Source organism: Phyllobates terribilis, unplaced genomic scaffold (assembly GCF_046119375.1).
Source record: "Phyllobates terribilis strain yellow unplaced genomic scaffold, ASM4611937v1 Scaffold_5__5_contigs__length_657084704, whole genome shotgun sequence".
In the NCBI taxonomy this organism is placed as follows: Eukaryota; Metazoa; Chordata; class Amphibia; order Anura; family Dendrobatidae; genus Phyllobates; species Phyllobates terribilis.
Genome location: NW_027362765.1, coordinates 56,536,856 through 56,559,963, shown reverse-complemented (window position 1 = coordinate 56,559,963; position 23,108 = coordinate 56,536,856). Strand labels below are relative to the sequence as shown.

Here is a 23,108-nt window from a genome sequence, read left to right as displayed (position 1 = left end):
AAGATGGGTTTAAATCTTAGGTCATGGGTCTTCAGCAGGACAATGACCCCAAATATACTTCTAAACAGAATTGCAATAATTTTCTGGGAAAAATTCTTCATGTTCTGCAACAATTTCAAGGGTGCCAACATTTTTGGCCATGTCTGTATGCACTAAGCACTTTTTTCCCTACATATCTACCAGGGCTGTGGAGTCAGAGTCGTGGAGTCGGTGTCCATTTTGGAGGAGTCGGAATAAAATGGACCGACTCCTAAAATATATAATAAATTGGGTACAGTAGTTCAATGCAGGATGTGCTGGAAATGTTTCCATAAGAATTTGGGAAAGTTATGAAATATCCTATAAATGTCTGTCCTATTCCTGATCTAAGGGTCTAGACTTTTAGCGGAGATGAATCTATGCTACAGTAAATTTATCACTTAAACATGAGCCATGTATGAGGGAGTCGGAGTCGTGGAGTTGGAGTCATGGAAATTGAGGAGTCAGAGTAGGAGTCGAAGGTTTAGCTTACCAACTCCACAGCCCTGATATCTACAACTGTTTTTGAATGAAGGTTCATAGAAAGTAGAAGAATACGTGACAATCCATCTTTCTGATCAACAGGGTGCGACCTTAAGATGTTAATAATTGTGTGTAATTGAAGCATTTGCTAATCATTATGGGGTCAAGACTTTGAAAACATTACAAAAACCTTATCTTCAATCGTATTTTTAGCCCATACATATTTACTTGTCTCTGGAGGTGTGAAAGGAAAACTGCTAATATTACTTCTTTGTCAGTGGTGTACTTAGATGATAACTTGGTGTTTTCTTCAGATTTTAATTCCCATTAGGGACATGTTTGCACTCTCCTTCAATGGCTTTGTAAATACAATTTCTTGTCTCTGGTGGCCCCAAATACCACAGATAACAAGTAAAATGTCAACTCAAAGAAAGGATCTCCTCCAGCTAAAGCAGATTGTGTATTAAAAAGGGCCTTTTCCTCTGCATTAATGTCACGTAGTCACTACGGACGGTGGCGCCTACCTGATTCCTCAAACTAGGGGTCGCCCTACTCTATCCCTGTCCCCCGGATTACCCCTGAAGGTGGAGATGCCGGGGTTACGTACAAGCTATACTCCTATCTTAAACTTTATCTGTTCCCTTCCACACTCAGGGAGGTGTGAGGCTGAAGTGTATAGGATTATACCAACCAGATAGACAAGGGTAGACAAGAACAGGGATGAAAGAAAACTACAATCACACAAATATGCTCACAAAACAACAGAGTGGAACATAGGGGACGGATAGGTAAGAGAAACAAAATAGGAGAGGATGAAGATAAGCATGCAAACCAACTCCAAGCAGAAATGTCTTGAAAAACTGTCCAACCGCCTACTCCAAACACTGAATTTCTGCTTCAGCACCTAACTAGGAAGTAGAACTATCACTGGCAGTTCCCAAGTGCCAGTGGCGAGCATTTATACCAGAGGGGAGTTGCCAACACAGAACAGCTGAGACAATTCAGGATGGAGACCTCCAGGAGATCGACTGAACTGATTAACCCTTGCAATGAAACAGCAAGGAAAAAATCTGCACTGTCTAATAGGATGGTGAATGAGTTCTAATCAGTGCTGGATTTCGTGTGACCAGACGCTGTGATCTTTTGGCCCCTCTCTGTTGAGGTATCCCCATGACAATTAAATTTCCATCAGCATGATCTCTCAAAGCCTTTCTATATCAAAGTGGACACTTATGTTCTAGTCATTCTGTCTCAAACAGGAAATATAAAAGAAAGTTAACTTGTGGATTCCTATCCAAAGCCTTTTCCTCTACGGAGATGAATTTCGGCATTTATTACTAAGAACTGCTTGATATCAAACCGGCATAGGAGAAATGGAGACAGCGACTGGAGACGCCTCTTCACCCAATAATCACATATGATAATCACTTGAATCCTAGATAAGTTTGGTCTTGGTTGTAATATTACATTGTATACTACACTTCTGCCTTGTGAACAAAACTGTTAAAGGAGATGCCTTAGCTTGTTCTTTCAACCCTACAGACCAGGCTACTGACCCTTAAGTCATTATCATACCCAGTCGTATTATACAAGAGTTTATTGTCTGCATCCGTGATATCCCACCTTGTAAATATCGTCATTCAACAGAATCGAAGAAAAAAAGAGTCTATTATTGGAACATTTCTTCACATTGGTTGACATCCATGTGTGCATAATTAATTAGATTTTTGTTCTTAACACTTTTGTTGGTCTACATTATCTCGACTTGTTAAGAACTTTGTAGAGGCATGTTCTACTTTTACACAGACCAAAAGTTCTCACCTCAAACCTGCAGCTTGATATCATCTCCTGTGTCTGATTCGTCATGGACCCTTACCACGATGGACTTTGTAACAGATTTATGCATCTTCTTAATTGATTGTTTAGTTATTTCAGTGTTTGGAGCAATGTGTCTCTGCTGTGGTCAAATATCTTTGCCCACTGCCATTACTTTTAATTGTTGTGGTTTTGTACTTGTGACGATCTAATGCTTTTTCATTTAATATATGGAAAGAAATGCCAAGTTTTTGTTAAGTGGAGGAAAGCATTGGTAATGTATTTGCTGAAAAGCTAAATGAAATGCAAGTGTCTCGTGTGGCCTGTGACTGGGTTCAGAAACCACATTTTTGGTGACCAGCCATGGATTTTAATTTTCCGTGTTGTAAAAAAAATGCCATTTCAATTTTACCCATTGAATGTTTCCTATACCTGCATTAATAAAAGTACGTTTTCAAAATCTGTGTAAAATCAACACTTAATTGTAAATCTAGTGACTCAAAAGAATCAGACTTCTCTGCAGTTAGTGGTCACTACTCACCTGGGCGGTTATCTTTAGGAATTTCCTCTTTACACCGCTCATCACCCCTCACATATGTCTCTGTGGTATTAATATGGGTCAAATCTTTACCCTGAAACAAATATTGTAAAAGTCACAGACAGATGAAGAAGTCACATCTATGATCAGCTCTAATCCTGCCATCTCCACCGTTCTCATTACATAAGTATAAAACATATAATACTGGTGGATAAAACAAGACTGAACACAAGACCTTCACAGCCGTCTACACATCATAGGGGAGATCTCATGACACTTTCTCTCTATCTACCTGATGATCCTGAGGAACATTGGAATTTTCTTCTGAACAGTCATATGGAATAGGACGTGGACATCTCTCTGGTGTTGTCCTCTTACTGGATAGAACTGGAGGAAACACATACAGGGACAGAATTCATTATTTATATACAGATAATTATAGGCCGTTTGTATTTATCCCCTCTATTACCTGGTGATGTGAGGGGCTGAGGAACCTCCATCATGACGTCCTTGTACAGATCTTTGTGTCCTTCTAAATACTCCCACTCCTCCATGGAGAAATAGACAGTGACATCCTGACACCTTATTGGAACCTGACACATACAATAATACCGTCATTCCCCCGATCCCTTCATAGCGTTACTGCATAATATCACAGAATTCCAAGCAGTGTCACCTCTCCAGTCAGCAGCTCAATCATCTTGTAGGTGAGTTCTAGGATCTTCTGGTCATTGATGTCCTCATGTATCAGGGGGTGAGATGGAGGCCCCATGATTGGGCTCAGGGTTCTTCCCCATCGCTCAGACACAGGGGCCTGACAGCGCTCACTAGATGTCTTCTTCACTACTGTGTAATCCTGGTTATGGAGAGACACATTAATAAATCTCACTACAGACATTTCCAGAGTCCTCACCTCTCCAGTTCTGTCCATCTGTTATTCCCATAGATAAGAATGATGTAATGTGACGTCATTAGAATCTCTCACCTCTCCAGTAAGCCGGAAGAGGATCTCTAGGGTGAGGTGTAATATCCTCTCCGCCATCTTGTCCCTGTTCCTATCCATCCTTGATGGGTCAATTAAAAAAAAATTCTTTTATAGAAGATCTCCACTGAGAGGATCCAATATTGTAGGGACCTGAATGAAACAAAAATTTAAAATCATGCAGATCCTGAGGGAAAATGAGAAATAACATTTAGGTGTTGTATTCTCTTTTCTCGTATGGACTGGAACATGAGTGGAATAGTTTACAATGACAGCTCCTCCATGATAACAATCTTCTTCCATAATGATAATTCATGTCTTACTCGGCAACACTGGAATCTACATCAGCAAATAACTACTGTACTATATGATGAGGACAACACCTTCATTGTCTGCTAAGCTTTTCTATAGGATACCAAGGGAAGTGGATCTATTCCCTGCTGCTGGAATTCCAAAATCAGGATCCAAGACCAAGATTGGAGAGAAGTAGTTTATTGACATAGCGTTTCAAAGTCAATCTGACTGACTGTGGCTCAAGTTGAGCTGACAGGTCATTCCTTATATGTGTATACAGGGCTGCCACCAGGAATTTCAGGGCCCCATAGTGGCAAAATTTTCGGGCCCCCTTGAGACTCCACCCAGGCTTCACCCCAGCTCTGCCTCCATCCCTCGAACCTTCTACAGTCCCGCTGCCCACTGTTGGAAAAACACACATTACCAGTTCCTAGTGAACACCAGATCACACACATAGCTATAAGCTTTTGTTTTGGCCAAAAGATTTTTAAAGCCGCCACCATGACAAGTAGACTCTTCTGACTGGGTCCTACTCTACTCTAACCTACTCTTTTTAGGTATATTTTTATTTATTTTTCTTTAACGGAATGTGTCATATACATTTTTTAAAATGACCAATTATACGACATACAAGGATCAAATACCACCACATCATGACCAGACCACATATTACCACCACATAGTGACCGAATAATATCACATACAAGGGACAAAAACCGCCACACCGTGATCAGACCACATATTACCACCACATAGTGACCGAATACTACAATACTGATCATTAATAAAAAAACACAATGCTAATATTACTATAAGCGCCATTATACACATATACACAGGAGCTCTGTGCATGGTATACAGTGTATAATGTAAGTGTACAGGTAATATAGTGATCACCAGTGACATTATACACAGGGGCTCTGTATATAGTGTCAGTGTACAGGTAATACAATGATCACCAGTGACATTATACACAGGAGCTCTGTATATAGTGTACAGGTAATACAGTGATCACCAGTGACATTATACACAGGAGCTCTGTACATAGTATATAATGTATAGTGTCAGTGTACAGATAACACACTAACTCACCGGTGACGTCTCTAGGTGAAGTCCTTCATCTTCGTTTTTCTCCTTCATCCAGCACAGACGGCCATCACTTCTTCCAGCCAGGACTCGTCTCTGCATAAAATAACACACAGTTATCTAGAGCACATTTCCCAATTTCTACATTACACAGCTGAATACAGACATGCAACCACCATTAATATATAATTAGTCATTATGCAGCCCACCATTCCAAATATGAATAGTAATCCACCACTGTGCCCCCACTAATTGTAAATAGCCACTTCACCACCTAATATATAAATTAGACCCTGTTCTCTTTCCCCCACTTTATTACCAGTCACACTCCTGCATCCTCAACGCCCCCTACTCTGTACCTCCTGCTCCAATTCATTATATTTACATGCACCCTCGGCCCCAATTCATTAGGTCATGTTCGTGCTCTCCCCACCCCCACCCTCTATTCATCATTATTTACTCTCCCCCATCTCCCCATTTGCTCTCCCCACCCCCATTCATCATGTGCTCTCCCCATTCTCATCTCCCAATTCATCATTTGCTCTCCCCAATCCACCATGCGCTCATCCCACCCTCCACTCCCAAGCCACCATGCGCTCATCCCACCCTCCACTCCTAATCCACCATGCGCTCATCCCACCCTCCACTCCCAATCCACCATGCGCTCATCCCACCCTCCACTCCCAATCCACCATGCGCTCATCCCACCCTCCACTCCCAATCCACCATGCGCTCATCCCACCCTCCACTCCCAATCCACCATGCGCTCATCCCACCCTCCACTCCCAATTCCCCATGCGCTCATCCCCCCACTCCCAATTCCCCATGTGCAGCTCATCTTCCCCCACTCCCAATTCCCCATGTTCAGCTCATCTTCCCCCACTCCCAATTCCCCATGTGCAGCTCATCTTCCCCCACTCCCAATTCCCCATGTGCAGCTCATCCTCCCCCACTACCAATTCCCCATGTGCAGCTCACCCCCCCACTACCAATTCCCCATGTGCAGCTCACCCCCCCCACTCCCAATTCCCCATGTGCAGCTCACCCCCCCCACTCCCAATTCCCCATGTGCAGTTCACCCCCCCCCACTCCCAATTCCACATGTGGAGCTCATCCTCCCTCACTACCAATTCCCCATGTGCAGCTCATCCTCCCCCCACTCCCAATTCCCCATGTGTAGCTCACCCCCGCCCACTCTCAAATCCCCATGTGAAGCTCATCCTTCCCCCACTCCCAATTCCCCATGTGCAGCTCATCCTCCCCCTACTCCTATTTAATTAATTCTATTTAAAAAAATAAAGTTGTCATACACGTCATACGACCCCTGCAGGCAGCATCCTGGTGCTCCTAGGGTCCCTGCTGCGACCGAGGAGAGGTACGCCACCAGGTTCCCCTGACTTCTGGTCATGTGACGGCGAGTCAGGAAGAAGTCAGAAGTATGAGGGAGCTGTGCAGCTCCGATAAGGAACCCAGCGCTGAGATGTGCGTCGCCTAAGGCGGTGCACGCCCCGGCGCTCGGCACTTTGTTACAGCATGGGGCTCCGTGAGCAGAAGCACAAGAGGGGGGGCCCCAACTGGGCCTGGGCCCCCTTCTGTACTGATGCTCACGGGGCCCCATACAGCAGAAAGAGCAGTAATGCCCTTATGGCGGCCCTGTGTGTATAAGGAGAAACCAGTCAGCCAAATGGATCAGGGCTGGGAGAAGCCGGACATGAACCGCAGCGGACTAGTCACCTGAGAAAAAAAAACCTGTCCAATAGCAGGGTACTAAAGGTTTGCTATGACAGCAGAGGGTGGGCTATACGCCCCGTGCCTGTCATGTGATCTCCTCTGTGATGTCCATGTGGCGCCCCTGAGGGTTCAGTCGCCACAGGGGTACTGCACCTCAGAACGAGGTGTGGTATCTCCACTCCCAGATAAGGATGGAGTACCTCATAGGACCCCAACCACACACTCAACACTACACCACTCCAGTTCTAAAGGGGGCCTAAAGCACCATAGTGCTGCCCCGGGCCTGAATGGAGGAGTTGGGGGGAACCAAAGTTAGGGGGAACCACATAGTGAGTGAGGGTGGAGGAAGCACTTTACTTAAGCACTTAATAGAATCATATATAACTGGATGCCATTTTAAGAACCGGGTCTTTGGTCGTGGGTCTTTGGGACGGCAGGTCAGCATAAGGCTGCAGCCGCCTCAGGGTCCGCGGTTCCCGGTCTCAGGCCTCGAGACGGGGAATTGGGACAGAGTTAAAACCGGCTCTGTCCCCGGTCAGAGTCCAACCAAGAAGGCCCAGGAGGGGAGCAGAGGAGATAGGCTCCACAGGCGAAAGGATCTCAGGGGGTGCGGACGGAGCTGAGTCGCCACCTGCATACCTTATTCTGGCTCAGCCAGAGAGACCCTGCCGCAAGAGGGGGTACCGGTCCCAGATTATCTGACTTTGCACTTCACGTCTCTGTCGGAAAAGTCTGGAGGCCTATGTGGATCCCAGGGGGATACGGACGGAGCGGAGTCGCCACCTGTATGCCCTAATGTGAGTTTATCCAGAGGGACCCGGCCTTACGCCACGTTCTCACCACAAGTCACCACAAGTCACCAAAAAGGGCACCCAGTCGGTCCGGGAACTACACGTTACCCACAAGGGACATCGCAGTACCCGTACGGGACTCAGTGGGGGACACAAGGCGGGAGAAGTACAACAGGAGAGGAACAGTTTAGAGCGGGGGTCCTGTCAAGCGCTCCTGAACTACCTGGAGTGTGCTGAACCCCAACCCTGGTGGCCGCAGCTCGCCGTGAAACAGCAGAGAGAAGCTCTGAGCTGAGAAAACGCTACTGTGAGTAAAGACTTGGATGACTTCAACTACTGCCTCTGTCTGTTCTTTCCTCCGCGGCTCTGCACCCGCCAGCGCTCTATTCCAAACCCTCTCTACGCTCCCCTGAGGCCCCGCTCCAGCTGTGGGGAGCCGAACCATCTATAGCTGCCTGAACACCGGCCTCAGAGGACTGTCGCAGCGCTGGTGATCCTCACCAGACACCACGGGTGGCGTCACGAACATTCCCCCTTTCCCATACACCTTTTCCCCCTTCCCTTTGCTTTTAAGAGTGACCCCAGGGTACGGCCCCGGGAGCCGGCCACCGCTGCATCCCCAAACACCAACAGCAAGGACCGGGCGCCGAGTCGTTTCCCCATCCCCTGGGCGCGTCATCCAGCCTGCGGGTGGGCGTCATAGAAGAAAGTGATTTTTTTACTCTATACAGCAATACTGTATCATTGCTGTGTACAGTAGAAAAGATCAGCCAATCACTGGTCCCCTAAGGAGACTAGCAAAGTTAAAAAAAAGTTTTAAAATTAAAAATAAAAAAATATATAACAATTCAAATGACCTCCCTTTTCTGCAATTAACAATGAAGATATGTAAAAAACATAACAAAACACACATATTTGAAATCAACATCTTCAGAAAAGTCAGATGTATGAAAATATGACTAACCCGATCTGTAAAAACTGTAAAGAGAAAAAAAAATCAAAAATGACAGAATTGAGGGTTTTTGGTTGCCGCAACGCCACAGAAAAATGCAATAAAAAGTGATCAAAGCATTGTATATACCCTTAAATAGAATCAATAAAAATATCAGGTTACCCCGCAAAAAATGAGACCTCACATAGCTCATTCGGCTGAAAAATCTAAATGTTACAGATTTTTGATTACAACGACAAATTTGTAATTAATTTCTGAATTTTTTTTCTCCACTTAAATAAAAAAAAAAAATGCAATTTTTGTACCGTTGCAATCTTACTGACCTGGACAATGATATTTCCAGGTAATTTTTAGGCTGCGTGCCCACGTTGCGGATTACAAGAGTTTTTGCTGCGGATTTTCCGCAGCGGAAACGCTTGTAAAACGCTTGGTAAGCCGCACCCCATGGTCCCCAATGAGAATCCGCAAGTTCTATGCCCATGCTGCGGATTTTTCCGCAGCGTTTATGCTGCGCTCAAAAATCCGCAGCATGTTCATTAATTTTGCGTTTCCGCATGCGGAATTGCCTTATTTAATGCATGAAAAAACGCAAGGCAATTCCGCATGTCGAAAACGCGTGAAAAACACGCGATAAACGCGCGATAAACGCTTGCTGAATTCCGCATGCGTTTTTCCGGGAGAGGACATGCGGAAATGAAGCAGAAATTTCCTGCTTCATTTCCGCAACGTGGGCACATAGCCTTACTGCAGAATGAACACAGAGAAAACCAAACTTCCAAAACAATTGTGGAATTGCATTTGGTTTTCCACAATTTCAGTTCAAATGGATGGTACCGTTCAAAAGTACAACTAGTTCCACAAAAAATAAGCCCTCACATGGTTTTGTCAGTGGGAAAATAAACAAGTTATGGCTCTTGAAAGAAGGGGAGGGAGAAACAAAAGTGCAAAAACAAAAAAGTGCTCAATAATTACGAGGTTATAGGGATTCTGTCAGCACAGGCTGCTCAAAGTGCAGGCAATCGGTGCATCATGGGGCCAAACATTTATGTGCACCTTCCCATCTGCTTTTTTTCTCTCTATCTCCATCCTCCTCCCCTTCTTTGATTGATAGCTATGGCTTCATAGAGACAAAGAAAAGCAGAGATCAATAGTAAAACAAGCAGGTGGGAAGGTGTACTTAAATGTTTGACCACACCATGATGCACCGTGCACCTGTACTTAGTTTGAGCAGCCTGTTATGACAGAGTCCCTTTAAAGGCTTTTTTTCCCCCAAAACTGCTGCGGACAGAAGTTAATTTAATGGGGTTTTTCACTAATCAGACAACCCCTTCTCAATCACTATTTCCCTCATGTAAAATAATAATAGCTATGCAAATCTCCCGTGTAGGTGCCATTCCAGCAATGTCAGCGTCTGCTCTCCTGGGGTTTGTGTGGCACTGTTTGTCACGTGAGCCCTGCAGCCAATCAGCAGCCACTTCCCTAACTTCTTTTGCACAAAACAGACACCCAGAAGAAGTGAGAGCTTTTGCTGCTGCAGTCTCAATGGAAGTGAAAGGGCAGCTGCCGCCGATTGGCTGCAGGGCTCACGTGACTTAATAACGTCACATGAGCCCTGGAAGAGCAGGCGCCGACATCACTGAAATGGTGCCTACACATGGTGAGTATAGCTATTATTATGCTTTATGGAGGAAATATGGTGGTTGAAAAGGGTTTGTCCGAGTAGTGGACAAACCTATTAACTGCTTCCCGACCGCCCACTGTACATAAGCGTCGGCGCTGGCTGGGCTCTGTGCCGATGTTTATAATCGGTCGGTGGTCCCACAGCGCTCAGGACCCCCAGGGTCCTGCAAGCGCTACGGGTGTGGTGCAGAGCAGTAGCTCTGACAGGGGACATCATCGGGACCTGATTGGTTCAGGTCCCAATGATGTTAACCCTTTGCTATCTTCTAGATGCAGCGAGTCTAAGCCAGCAGCTGAGTCTAACACGAGATCTGACAGTGTAAAACTGTCAGCTCTAAAGCAATGGCAATACATGTCTATTGCATTGCATGAGACCAGTGATCACAAAAATAAAAATTGAAGTCCCATACAGGGACTAAGTAAAAAAGTAAAAAAAATGAAAACAATAAATCCGTATATTTATGCAAAAACAAAAAAAGTACACATATTTGGTATTGCCGCGTCCGGAACAACCCGATCTATAAAACAGTCACACTAATTAACCCCTTCTGTGCACATCGTAAAAAAAAAAAAACGGAGCAAAAAACTATGCTTTTCATCATATTGCCAAACAAAAAGTGGAATAAAATGCGATCAAAAAGCCAAATGTAAATAAAAATGGTACCGCTGAAAAGGTCATCTTGTCCCGCAAAAAGAAAAGCCGCCATGCAGCTCCATCAGCCGAAAAATAAAAAAGTTATAGCTCTCAGAACAAAGCGATGCAAAAACAATTATTTTTTCTATAAAATAGTTTTTATTGTGTAAAAGCGCTAAAACATAAAAAAACTATATAAGTGTAGTATCACTGTAAACGTACTGACCCGAATAATAAATATGCCTTATCACTTTTACCACATGCGGAACGGCACTAAAAAAACCTTCAAAAAACAAATCCTGAATTGCTGTTTTTTGTTCATTTTACTTCCCAAAAAACGGAATATAAAAGCGATCAAAAAATGTCACGTGCCCAAAAATGGTACTAATAAAAACGTCAACTCGTCACTCACATGACTCTGTCAGGCTGAAATATGGAAAAATTATAGCTCTCAAAATATGCCGATGCAAAAACTAAATTTTGCAAAAAAAAAAAAGCGTCTTTTAGTGTGTGACAGCTGTCAAACATAAAAACCCGATATAAATCTGGTATCGCTGTAATCGCACCGACAAGACGAAGAATAAAGTCGTCTAATCACTTACACTGCACGAGGAACGGCGTAAAAAATAAATAAAACCAATTCTTCACCTGCTGCTAATTTGTTCATTCTGCTTCCCAAAACAACGCAGTAAGGCTTGGCTCACATTTATCCTGCGCTGAGCGCTTACACCGGGGTTTCCATGTAAATCTCTGAAATACGTGATTCAAACGGAACCCCCAGCGGAAGATTCCCTGTAATGAGGCAGATGGAGGCACCGTGGACGTCGTCTGACCTATGATCCCACGGTGTCAGTTTTTTAAGGCTTGCATAAAAGTGCGGTTAGTCACAGTTTTGTGCACTTCTGAAAAAAAGGACACCGCTAAACAGAGGCCAGACTGAGTCCAAAGTAACTCTGCTGCCTTATTATAGTGAATAGATCCCACGGGGGTTTCATCTGAATTACATCACTTGGAGATTTAGATGGAAACCCCGATGTAAGTGCTCAGCCTAGAGCTCCGGATAAACATTATGTAAAATGTTCCCAATAAAAACTTCAACTCAATCCTCAAAAAAAGCAAGTCCCCACTCAGTTCCATCATCTGTTAATGAAAATATAAGGGGCTTGCACGTTACTGGTAGCACAAAGGCTCTGGAAAAGCGAAATGGCCCTTGCCCCCCAAAAGAAATTCAGAAAACTCTGTGCTCCCAAATCCAAATGCCCACCTCCCATTTGAGCCCCACAATGTGCCTAAACTACATTTAGGGTCCACATGTTTGGCATTCCTGTAGCGATGAGAGCCCGCCTAATTTACAGGTGCATGTCTCCAGAAGCATGAGCTGGACACAACGTACTGGTCACTACAGCATACTGGTCACTACAACGGCAGTTTGAAATTTCCACTCAGCAACATCCATTGCTGTTTGTTTCCGGAAAACACCCATGAAGTCAAAATTGTCCCTACACCTGTAGGTAAATTCCCAAAGGGGTATAATTTCCAAACTGCGGTCACTTGAGGGGGGATTCTGCTCTTCTAGCACTTAGGGGCTCTGTATATGGAGTCCGCAAGCTATTCTACAATAATTTGTTCTCCAAGAGTCAAATAGCGCTCTTTCCCTCCCGGGTCTCGCCGTATGGGTAAGCGGTACTGTACATCCACATATGGAGTATTGCCACGTTTAGAAGAAATGGTGTGACACATTTCGGCACCATTTTTACCCATTGCCCTGTGTGAAAATGTAAAATATGAGGCCAAAACATTTTTTTTGTGGTAAAAATATAATTATTTTTTCTTCACTGCCCAATGGTATAAATTTCTATGAGTCACATGTGGTGTCAACATGATCACTGCACGCCTAGATGAATTCATTGAGAAGTGTAGTTTGTAAAATGGGGTCACTTATGGAGGGGTTTCTGCTGTTCTGGGATGGCAGGGGCTCTCCCAGTGGGTCATGTCTCTTGAAAACCACAACAGTAAAATCTGCACTGTAATATGGTGCTCCTTCCCTTATGAACTTTGTATTGTGCCTGAAAAGTAGTTTTCCACCACATATGGGGTATCAGCGTACTCAGGAGAAATAGCACAGCAGTTTCCAGAGTCCATTTTCTCCTCTTACCCTTGTGAAAATAAAAAAAATTGGGGTTAAAAGATCATTTTTGTGGAAAAAGTTTGATTTTTTTATTTTCACAGCTCTACGTTATAAACTTCTGTGAAGCACCTGGGGGTTCAAGCTGCTCACTACACATCTAGATAAGTTCCTTGAGGGGTCTAGTTTCCAAAATGGGGTCATTTGTGGGGGTTTCCACTGTTTAAGCACATCAGGGGCTCCCCAAATGCGACATGGCGTCAACTAATTATTCAAGCTAATTTTACATTCAAAAAGTCAAATGGCGCAACTTCCCTTCTGAACCCTGCCGTGTGCCCAAACAGTAGTTTTCCCCCACATATGGTTTATCAGCGTACTCAGGAGAAATGGCACAACAAATTTCATAGTGCAATTTATACTGTTACCATTATGATAATGCAAAATTGGGGTCTGAAAAACATTTTTGTGTGAAAAATTTGAAAATTTTATTTTTACAGCTCAATATTATAAACTTCTGTGAAGCACCTGGCGGTTCAAGGTGCTCACCACACATCTAGAAAAGTTCCCTGAGGGGTCTAGTTTCCAAAATGGTGTCACTTGTGGGGGGTTTCCACTGTTTAGGCACATAAGGGGCTCCCCAAACACGACATGGCGTCCGCTAATTATTCAAGCAAATTTTACAATCAAAAAGTCAAATGGCGCGCCTTCCCTTCCGAACCCTGCTGTGTGCCCAAACAGTAGTTTTCTCCCACAATTTCAGAGTGCTCAGGAGAAATTGCACAACAAATTTAGTAGTCCATTTTTTCCTGTTACCCTTGCAAAAGCAAACAAATTTGGGTCTAAAGTAACATTTTTGTGAAAAAAAGTTAAAAGTTCATTGTTTTCTTCCACATTCCAAAATTCCTGTGAAGCACCTAAAGGGTTAATAAACTTCTTGAATGTGGTTTTGAACACCTTGAGGAGTTTTTAGAATGGTGTCACTTTTGGGTATTTTCTGTCATAAAGGCCCCTCAAAGTTACTTCAAATGTGATGTGGTCCCTATAAATATCGTTTTGTAAATTTTGTTGGAAAAATTAGAAATCACTGGTCAACTTTTAACCCCTATAGCTTCCTAACAAAAAAATGTTGGTTCCAAAGTTGTGCTAATGTAAAGTAGACATGTGGGAAATATTATTTATTAACTATTTTGTGTGACATATCTCTCTGATTTAACGGCATGAAAATTCAAAGTTCGAAAATTGTGAAATTTTCAAAATTTTCGCCAAATTTCCGATGTTTTCACAAAGTACCGCAAGTCATATTGACGAAATTTTACCACTATCATTATGTACAAGATGTCACGAAAAAACAGTCTCAGAACCAGTGGGATCCATTGTAGCATTCCAGAGTTATTACCTCATAAAGTGACAGTGGTCAGAATTTAAAAAATTGGCCTGGTCATGAAGGCAAAAACAGGCTCTGGCGCAAAAGGGTTAATGTCTATAGACTGCAATATTGAAAAGTCTCCATATACAGCGTTTTACTTTTGACATCATTGGAATGTTTTTTTTTTTTTTTTTTTTACTTTACTGTGAATATGATGTTTTTTTCTGCCATTATCCTCTTATGTTTCCCTATAGGAAAGGATGAAAAAACAACAACAGCGTCAAAAAGCAGGTGCTAAATGCCACAAAATAAATTCAGCACAAACAACTCCACATAAAAAGCATGACACACATACCTGGCATATATTGGCAAAAAAACAGCTCCTAAAACACTGGCTAGATCCCAATACCCCCCCCCCCATTATGGAACTAATAGCATAAATGAAGCATTATATGGAGGTAGAACAACAAGATGCCCTATGTCAGTGATGGCAAACCTTTTACAGACCAAGTGCCCAAACTGCAACCCAAAATCCACTTATTTATCGCCAAGTGTCAACACGGCAAATTAACCTGAATACTGAGGTTTTAAAAACAACTCGCACAGAAAGCAGGCGAGGCCAGCATAGAGCAACCACAGAAAGGAGCAGGGGTATGAGACCGCAGAAATAAAGAATGTGCTCATCCTCCTGTTGGTATATGTCCCAATTCATGTATATATCCTGCCTCCCTCCTCACCAATCCATGTATATATGCTGCCTCCCCTCCACCAATCCATGTATATATGCTGCCTCTCTCCCACCAATCCATGTACAGTACAGACCAAAAGTTTGGACACACCTTCTCATTTAAAGATTTTTCTGTATTTTCATGACTATGAAAATTGTACATTCACACTGAAGGCATCAAAACTATAAATTAACACATGTGGAATTATATACTTAACAAAAAAGTGTGAAACACCTGAAAATATGTCTTATATTCTAGGTTCTTCAAAGTAGCCACCTTTTGCTTTGATGACTGCTTTGCACACTCTTGGCATTCTCTTGATGAGCTTCAAGAGGTAGTCACCGGAAATGGTCTTCCAACAATCTTGAAGGAGTTCCCAGAGATGCTTAGCACTTGTTGGCCCTTTTGCCTTCACTCTGCGGTCCAGCTCACCCCAAACCACTCTTGGCATTCTCTTGATGAGCTTCAAGAGGTAGTCACCGGAAATGGTTTTCACTTCACAGGTGTGCCCTGTCAGGTTTAATAAGTGGGATTTCTTGCCTTATAAATGGGGTTGGGACCATCAGTTGTGTTGTGCAGAAGTCAGGTGGATACACAGCTGATAGCCCTACTGAATATACTGTTAGAATTTGTATTATGGCAAGAAAAAAGCAGCTAAGTAAAGAAAAATGAGTGGCCATCATTACTTTAAGAAATGAAGGTCAGTCAGTCTGAAAAATTGGGCAAACTTTGAAAGTGTCCCCAAGTGCAGTTGCAAAAACCATCAAGAGCTACAAAGAAACTGGCTCACATGAGGACCGCCCCAGGAAAGGAAGACCAAGAGTCACCTCTGCTTCTGAGGATAAGTTTATCCAAGTCACCAGCCTCAGAAATCGCAGGTTAACAGCAGCTCAGATTAGAAACCAGGTCAATGCCACACAGAATTCTAGCAGCAGACACATCTCTTCAACAACTGTTAAGAGGAGACTTTGTGCAGCAGGCCTTCATGGTAAAATAGCTGCTAGAAAACCACTGCTAAGGACAGGCAACAAGCAGAAGAGACTTGTTTGGGCTAAAGAACACAAGCAATGGACATTAGACCAGTGGAAATCTGTGCTTTGGTCTGATGAGTCCAAATTTGAGATCTTTGGTTCCAACCACCGTGTCTTTGTGCGACGCAAAAAAGGTGAACGGATGGACTCTACATGCCTGGTTCCCACCGTGAAGCTTGGAGGAGGAGGTGTGATGGTGTGGGGGTGCTTTGCTGGTGACACTGTTGGGGATTTATTCAAAATTGAAGGCATACTGAACCAGAATGGCTACCACAGCATCTTGCAGTGGCATGCTATTCCATCCGGTTTGTGTTTAGTTGGACCATCATTTAGTTTTCAACAGGACAATGATCCCAAACACACCTCCAGGCTGTGTAAGGGCTATTTGACCAAGAGGGAGAGTGATGGGGTGCTACGCCAGATGACCTGGCCTCCACAGTCACCAGACCTGTACCCAATCGAGATGGTTTGGGGTGAGCTGGACCGCAGAGTGAAGGCAAAAGGGCTAACAAGTGCTAAGCATCTCTGGGAACTCCTTCAAGATTGTTGGAAGACCATTTCCGGGGACTACCTCTTGAAGCTCATCAAGAGAATGCCAAGAGTGTGCAAAGCAGTCATCAAAGCAAAAGATGGCTACTTTGAAGAACCTAGAATATAAGACATATTTTCAGTTGTTTCACACTTTTTTGTTAAGTATATAATTCCACATGTGTTAATTCATAGTTTTGATGCCTTCAGTGTGAATGTACAATTTTCATAGTCATGAAAATACAGAAAAATCTTTAAATGAGAAGGTGTGCCCAAACTTTTGGTCTGTACTGTATATGTGTGTATATATATATATATATATATATATATATATATATATATATATATATATATATATATATATATATATATATATATATATATATATATATATACACACACACAGTACAGACAAAGTTTGGGCACACCTTCTCATTTAAAGATTTTTCTGTATTTTCAGATATATCAGTCGCAGTGTTCCCTATGGGATGCATATACACCAGTCGCAGTGTCTCCTATGGAATGTATATACACCAGTTGCAGTGTGTAACGGGTCTGGGAGGTGGAACCTCTGAGCAACGATACAAAGGGGCAGCCCTTGTAAGGAAGCGGGTGGCTCCCAGGGTAGGCGGGCAGGTAGTCACGGCAAGTGACGGGGACAGTCTCTGGGTAGAAGGGCAGGAGGTCACGGCAAGTGGCGGGGACAGTCTCTGGATAGAAGGGCAGGAGGTCACAGCAAGTGGCGGGGACAGTCTCTTGACAGGCGGGTGGTCACGGCAAGTGACGGCTAAGCCTCCAGATAGTATAGCAGGCGGGTAGCAGGTGGACGCTCCCAGGTGAGCGGGCAAGAGTCTCTGAACAGGCAGGTGGTCACAGCAAGTGATGGCTAAGCCTCCAGGTAGACTAGCAGGCAGGTAGCAGGTGGACGCTCCCAGGTGAGCGGGCAAGAGTCTCTGAACAGGCAGGTGGTCACAGCAAGTGATGGCTAAGCCTCCAGGTAGACTAGCAGGCAGGTAGCAGGTGGACGCTCCCAGGTGAGCGGGCAAGAGTCTCTGGACAGGTAGGTGGTCACAGCACGTGACGGCAGAGCCTCCAGGTAGGCTAGCAGGCAGGTAGCAGGCGGACGCTCCCAGGTGAGCGGGTAAGAGTCTCTGGGCAGGCAGGCAACAACATTGCTCGGGCACCTCCATTTTGGAGGAGGTGCCTTAAATATGGTGAGGTCCTCCGGCCATTGGCCGGGGACTCCTTAGGACGGCGCGCGCGGCCCCTTTAAGAGAGGGGGAGCGCGCGCGCACCCTAAGCACAGTGGCCGCGAAGCAGCGCGCGCTGCCAGCAGAGCGGGAGGAGGACGCCGGGCACGGAGCGGAGAGGTGAGGGGAACAGCGTCCCTGCCTAGCAGGAGGCAGGGACGCCGACGCTACACAGTGTCTCTTATGGGATGTATATACCACAGTCACAGTCTCATATGGGATTTATAAAGTGGTTGCGAAAATATTCATCCCATCCTTTGCATGTTTTGTGTTTTGCTACCTCACAATCTTGAATTTCATTGTTTCTTTTGAGGCTTTGCATAAATTCATATAAAGAACATCATATTAAGACCATTACCACCATTATAGAAGTATAAACAACAGTTCTCAATTATCTTAGAAAATTTACAAATCTTTATAACACAAAAAAACAAACAGATTAAAACGCTAATTAAAAACTGAGTGGACAGTGTGGTTATATGATAATTATAAATAATTGACACAGGTATTATATTAAGTAAAGCAATGGCACATATAAGTATAAAGATACACAGATTAAGGTTACATATAAGCATAAGTCAGTATATAAAAAAATTACATATGATCCAGTATATGATAGGAACTGCAAGTGAATAATGTCCCATACAGTAGATCAGTCCCACAGTAAAGATATTTACAGTGTTGCCATTATTGTCAAGCTTACCATAAGTACAATACCCCTAAACACAATAAGTAGCCTTTTCTTTGGGGCAACAAAGAGTTACCATAATATAAATTAATACAGACCATGTGCCATTGTACTGAACCACACTGCTTAGTACCCCCTAATTGAGAACTGTTGTTTACACTTCTTTACTTCTATAATGGTGGTAATGGTCTGAATATGATATACTATTTGGTACCTCCATAATTTATAAATATTGATTTAAACTATAATGGGTCTATATATCCTAATTTTTGTCCTAATCATATAAAGAACATGCCTACAACTTTTAACATTTGGTTTTCTTTATATTGTGAAGCAAACAACAAATAGGACAAAGTAACTGAAAACTTCAGTGTGCATAACTATTCACCCCCCTAAAGTCAGTACTTTGTAGATCCTCCTTTTGCGGCAATTACAGCTGCAAGTCGCTTTGGAAAAGTCTCGATGAGCTTTCCACATCTTGCCACTGGGATTTTTGCCCATTCAAGTTAGATGGTTTCCTCCGGTGAACAACAATATTCAAATCTTACCACAGATTGTCACATAGATTAAGGTCTGGACTTTGACTAGGCCACTCCAAAACATTTACACTTTTCCCCTTAAATCACTCGAGTATTGCTTTAGCAGTATGCTTTTGGTCATTGTCTTGTGGGAAGGTGAACCTCTGTCCCAGTCTCAAATCACTGATAGCCTGAAACAGGTTTTGCTCAAGAATATCCCTGTATTTCACACCATCCAGCTTTCCCTCGACTTGGGCCATTTTCCCTGTCCCTGCTGCCGAAAAACATCCTGCTACCACCATGTTTCACTAAGAGGATGGTGTTCTTGGGGTGATGAGCTGTGTTGGTTTGGTGCCAAACATAACGTTTAACTTGGTGGCCAAAAAGTTACATTTTGATCTCATCTGACCACAGCATCTTCCTCCATACATTTGGGGAGTCTCCCACTTCTGTTTTGGCAAACTCAAAACGAGCCTTATATTTTTTTGTATGTAAGAAAAGGCTTTTTTTCTGCCCACTCTTCCATAAAGGCCACCTCTATGGAGTGTACGGCTTATTGTGATCGTATGGACAGATACTCAAGTCTCTGCAGCTCCTTCAGGGTTACCTTTGGTCTCTGTGCTGCCTCTCTGATTAATGCCCTACATGCCTGGGCTGAGAGTTTTGGTGGGTGTCCGTCTCTTGGCGGGTTTGTTGTGGTACCATGTTCTTTCCATTTGATGATAATGGATTTCATGGTGCTCTGGGGGATCATCAGAGATTGGGGTATATATATATATTTTTTTTATAACCCAGCCCTGACTTCTATTTCTCAACAACTTTGTCCCTGACTTGTTTGGAGATCTCCTTGGTTTTCATGGTGTTGTTTGGTTAGTGGTTCCTCTTGCTTAATGGTGTTGCAACCTCTGCGGCCTTTCAGAAAAGGTGTGCATAAACTGATAGACCATGCGACACTTACATTGCACACACGTGGACTTCCTTTAACTAAGCATGTGCCTTATGAAGGTAATTGATTGCACTGGAAATTTTTAGGGGCTTTATAGCAAAAGGGGTGAATATATATGCACATGCCAATTTTTACTTATTTGATCCCATAATTTTAATTTATGCCTATACTTTTCTCACTTAACTAACTTAGACTATTTAGTGCTAATGCATCACATGCAAATTTGATTACAAAAATATTTAAACACAGTTTGTTACGTAACAAAATAGGCAAAAAGCCAAGGGGGTGAATACTTTCGCAAGCACTGTACACAGCAGTCACAGTCTCCCATGTGATGTATATACAGCATTTGCAGTATCCTATGTGATGTATTTACAGCAGTCACTGTTTCCTATGTAATGTACACTGACAAGCAAAAGAGTAACAATGTTTTGAACTTTTCACTTTCAGGGTCCACTACTGCTTTGAACGTGTCACTACCATCATTTTATAGACTATCATCTTGGCTATCTCATACATAAATTTGACTTGCAACTATTTAGCATATGATTAGTTATGCAGATTCTAGTAATGTCACTGCATTATTACTGTTTTACTCCTGGTGGTGGAAAATCTATTTCTTCCTGTATACTACAAATTACAACCTGTTCTCACATTCCCTAATAGCTCAGTGTGTTATTGGGTTGATTCCCAAGTGAAAGTCACTGGTTCGATTCGAGGAGCAGCCATGAAGAAGATTTCCCAAGAAAAGAGAAACAGCATCATCCAGCTCATAGATATCAGTCTCTCGGCCAAGAAAATTGCTAAACTGCATCATGTAAGTGCCATGACAATTGAAAGAATACGAAATGAAGTCCATCCGTCCATTCAAAAGCCAAGAGGTAGACATCCAGGCAAAATATCGGACTCAACAAGGCCTATTAGTTCTTGCGCGACAAACACGGCAGTGGATGTGGCTCGTATGCTTCGCAATAGTGAGATCACAGATGTCCATGCAAGCACTGTGCAACACATTTTACACAAGTCTAAAATAGTGGCTTGTAAAAAGGTGAAGCCTCGACTTCCATATTGTCATAAGAAGCTTCGGCTCAAGTTTGCAAAAAAGTAATAGAAGTGAAGTAGAAGATTGGAAATGGGTGATTTGGGACATGTCCTAAATGAGTATTTGGGACATATACCAGGATGCAGGATATATATTACTGGAAGGGGACTAGGATGGAGACATTATACCAAGATCGGGGACATTTTTACAAGAGAGAGTGAACATGAATGTCTTCAGAGGATCTGGAATACTACAAGGGCCCATACATCGGACAAACATGCAGGTAAGGTCTCAGGTGAAAATTTTGCACCAAGGCCCATCGAATTCTAGTTATAACACTGAAAACAAGTCTTCCATATAAACTGTGCTCCACTGGTAACCGCTGACCTGTGATGGCCCATGTACTGACCACCACGGTACAAGGTATGATAATCCACTAGATGACATAGCTGTAGGACATGATGGGGAGGTCCACGTGGCAACACAAAATTATGCCAGCCTTTTATTTTTTAACTCTTCACTGTATGGAGGATTATGTGGGTCCATTATTCTGTATGGAGGACTATGTGGGGCCCATTATACTGTATGGAGGACTATGTGGGGCCCATTATACTGTATAGAGGACTATGTGGGGCCCATTATACTGTATGGACGACTATGTGGGGCCCATTATACTGTATGGACGACTATGTGGGGCCCATTATACTGTATGGACGACTATGTGGGGCCCATTATACTGTATGGACGACTATGTGGGGCCCATTATACTGTATGGACGACTATGTGGGGCCCATTATACTGTATGGACGACTATGTGGGGCCCATTATACTGTATGGAGGACTATGTGGGGCCCATTATACTGTATGGAGGACTATGTGGGGCCCATTATACTGTATGGACGACTATGTGGGGCCCATTATACTGTATGGACGACTATGTGGTGCCCATAATACTGTATGGACGACTATGTGGTGCCCATAATACTGTATGGAGGACTATGTGGGGCCCATTATACTGTATGGAGGACTATGTGGGGCCCATTATACTGTGTGGAGGACTATGTGGGGCCCATTATACTGTATGGAGGACTATGTGGGGCCCATTATACTGTATGGAGGACTATGTGGGGCCCATTATACTGTATGGAGGACTATGTGGGGCCCATAATACTGTATGGAGGACTATGTGGGGCCCATAATACTGTATGGAGGACTATGTGGGGCCCATTATACTGTATGGAGGACTATGTGGGACCCATTATACTGTGTGGAGGACTATGTGAGGCTCATTATACTGTATGGAGGACTATGTGGTGCCCATAATACTGTATGGACTATGTGGGGCCCATAATACTGTATGGACTATGTGGGGCCCATAATACTGTATGGACTATGTGGTGCCCATAATACTGTATGGAGGACTATGTGGGGCCCATTATACTGTATGGAGGACTATGTGGTGCCCATTATACTGTATGGAAAGCTATGTCGAGCCATTATACTGTATGGAGGACTATGTGGGGCCCATTATTCTGTATGGAGGACTATGTGGGGCCAATTATACTGTATACTGGTTGGCCCGTGACTTTGTCCAAGTTTCTCATTTTGGCCCTCTGTGTGTTTGAGTTTGACATCCCTGGGATAGAGAGAGGACCCCGCTGACCATAACAGCTTACACTCTATTTTGGTTTTCACAAAACGTCAAATTTTCAGGAAATTTGACTCAAATTCAATTCACTACTCTCTGCTATATTATCACATTACTGAAAGGGTTAATGCCCCCTGCGCCCAGTAATGGGGGATCTCCACATACCTCCACCTGCAGAGCTGCCACCACATATATGGCTGTTCTGTGCGCACAGGACCTGTGATGAGGTCACAG

The 23,108-nt window shown here is 43.5% G+C and overlaps 1 protein-coding gene across 3 annotated transcripts in view; it reads right to left on the bottom strand.

Annotated features, from left to right (window-relative positions):
* Positions 1–23,108, bottom strand: part of LOC141271955 (uncharacterized) — a 39,431-nt gene that overhangs the window by 9,821 nt on the left and 6,502 nt on the right. Inside the window, exons 1-7 of one of the 3 annotated variants that reach the window (XM_073682206.1) lie at positions 23,040–23,108; positions 5,223–5,312; positions 3,840–3,989; positions 3,531–3,710; positions 3,324–3,447; positions 3,147–3,241; positions 2,858–2,948 (exon numbers count right to left, since the gene is read on the bottom strand). In XM_073682206.1, coding sequence (XP_073538307.1) covers positions 2,858–2,948; positions 3,147–3,241; positions 3,324–3,447; positions 3,531–3,710; positions 3,840–3,917 — 568 coding nt within the window. In that variant the 5' untranslated portion in view covers positions 3,918–3,989; positions 5,223–5,312; positions 23,040–23,108. The remainder of the gene's footprint in view (positions 1–2,857; positions 2,949–3,146; positions 3,242–3,323; positions 3,448–3,530; positions 3,711–3,839; positions 3,990–5,222; positions 5,313–23,039) is intronic. The other 2 variants (XM_073682207.1, XM_073682208.1) reach the window with 2 other exon arrangements.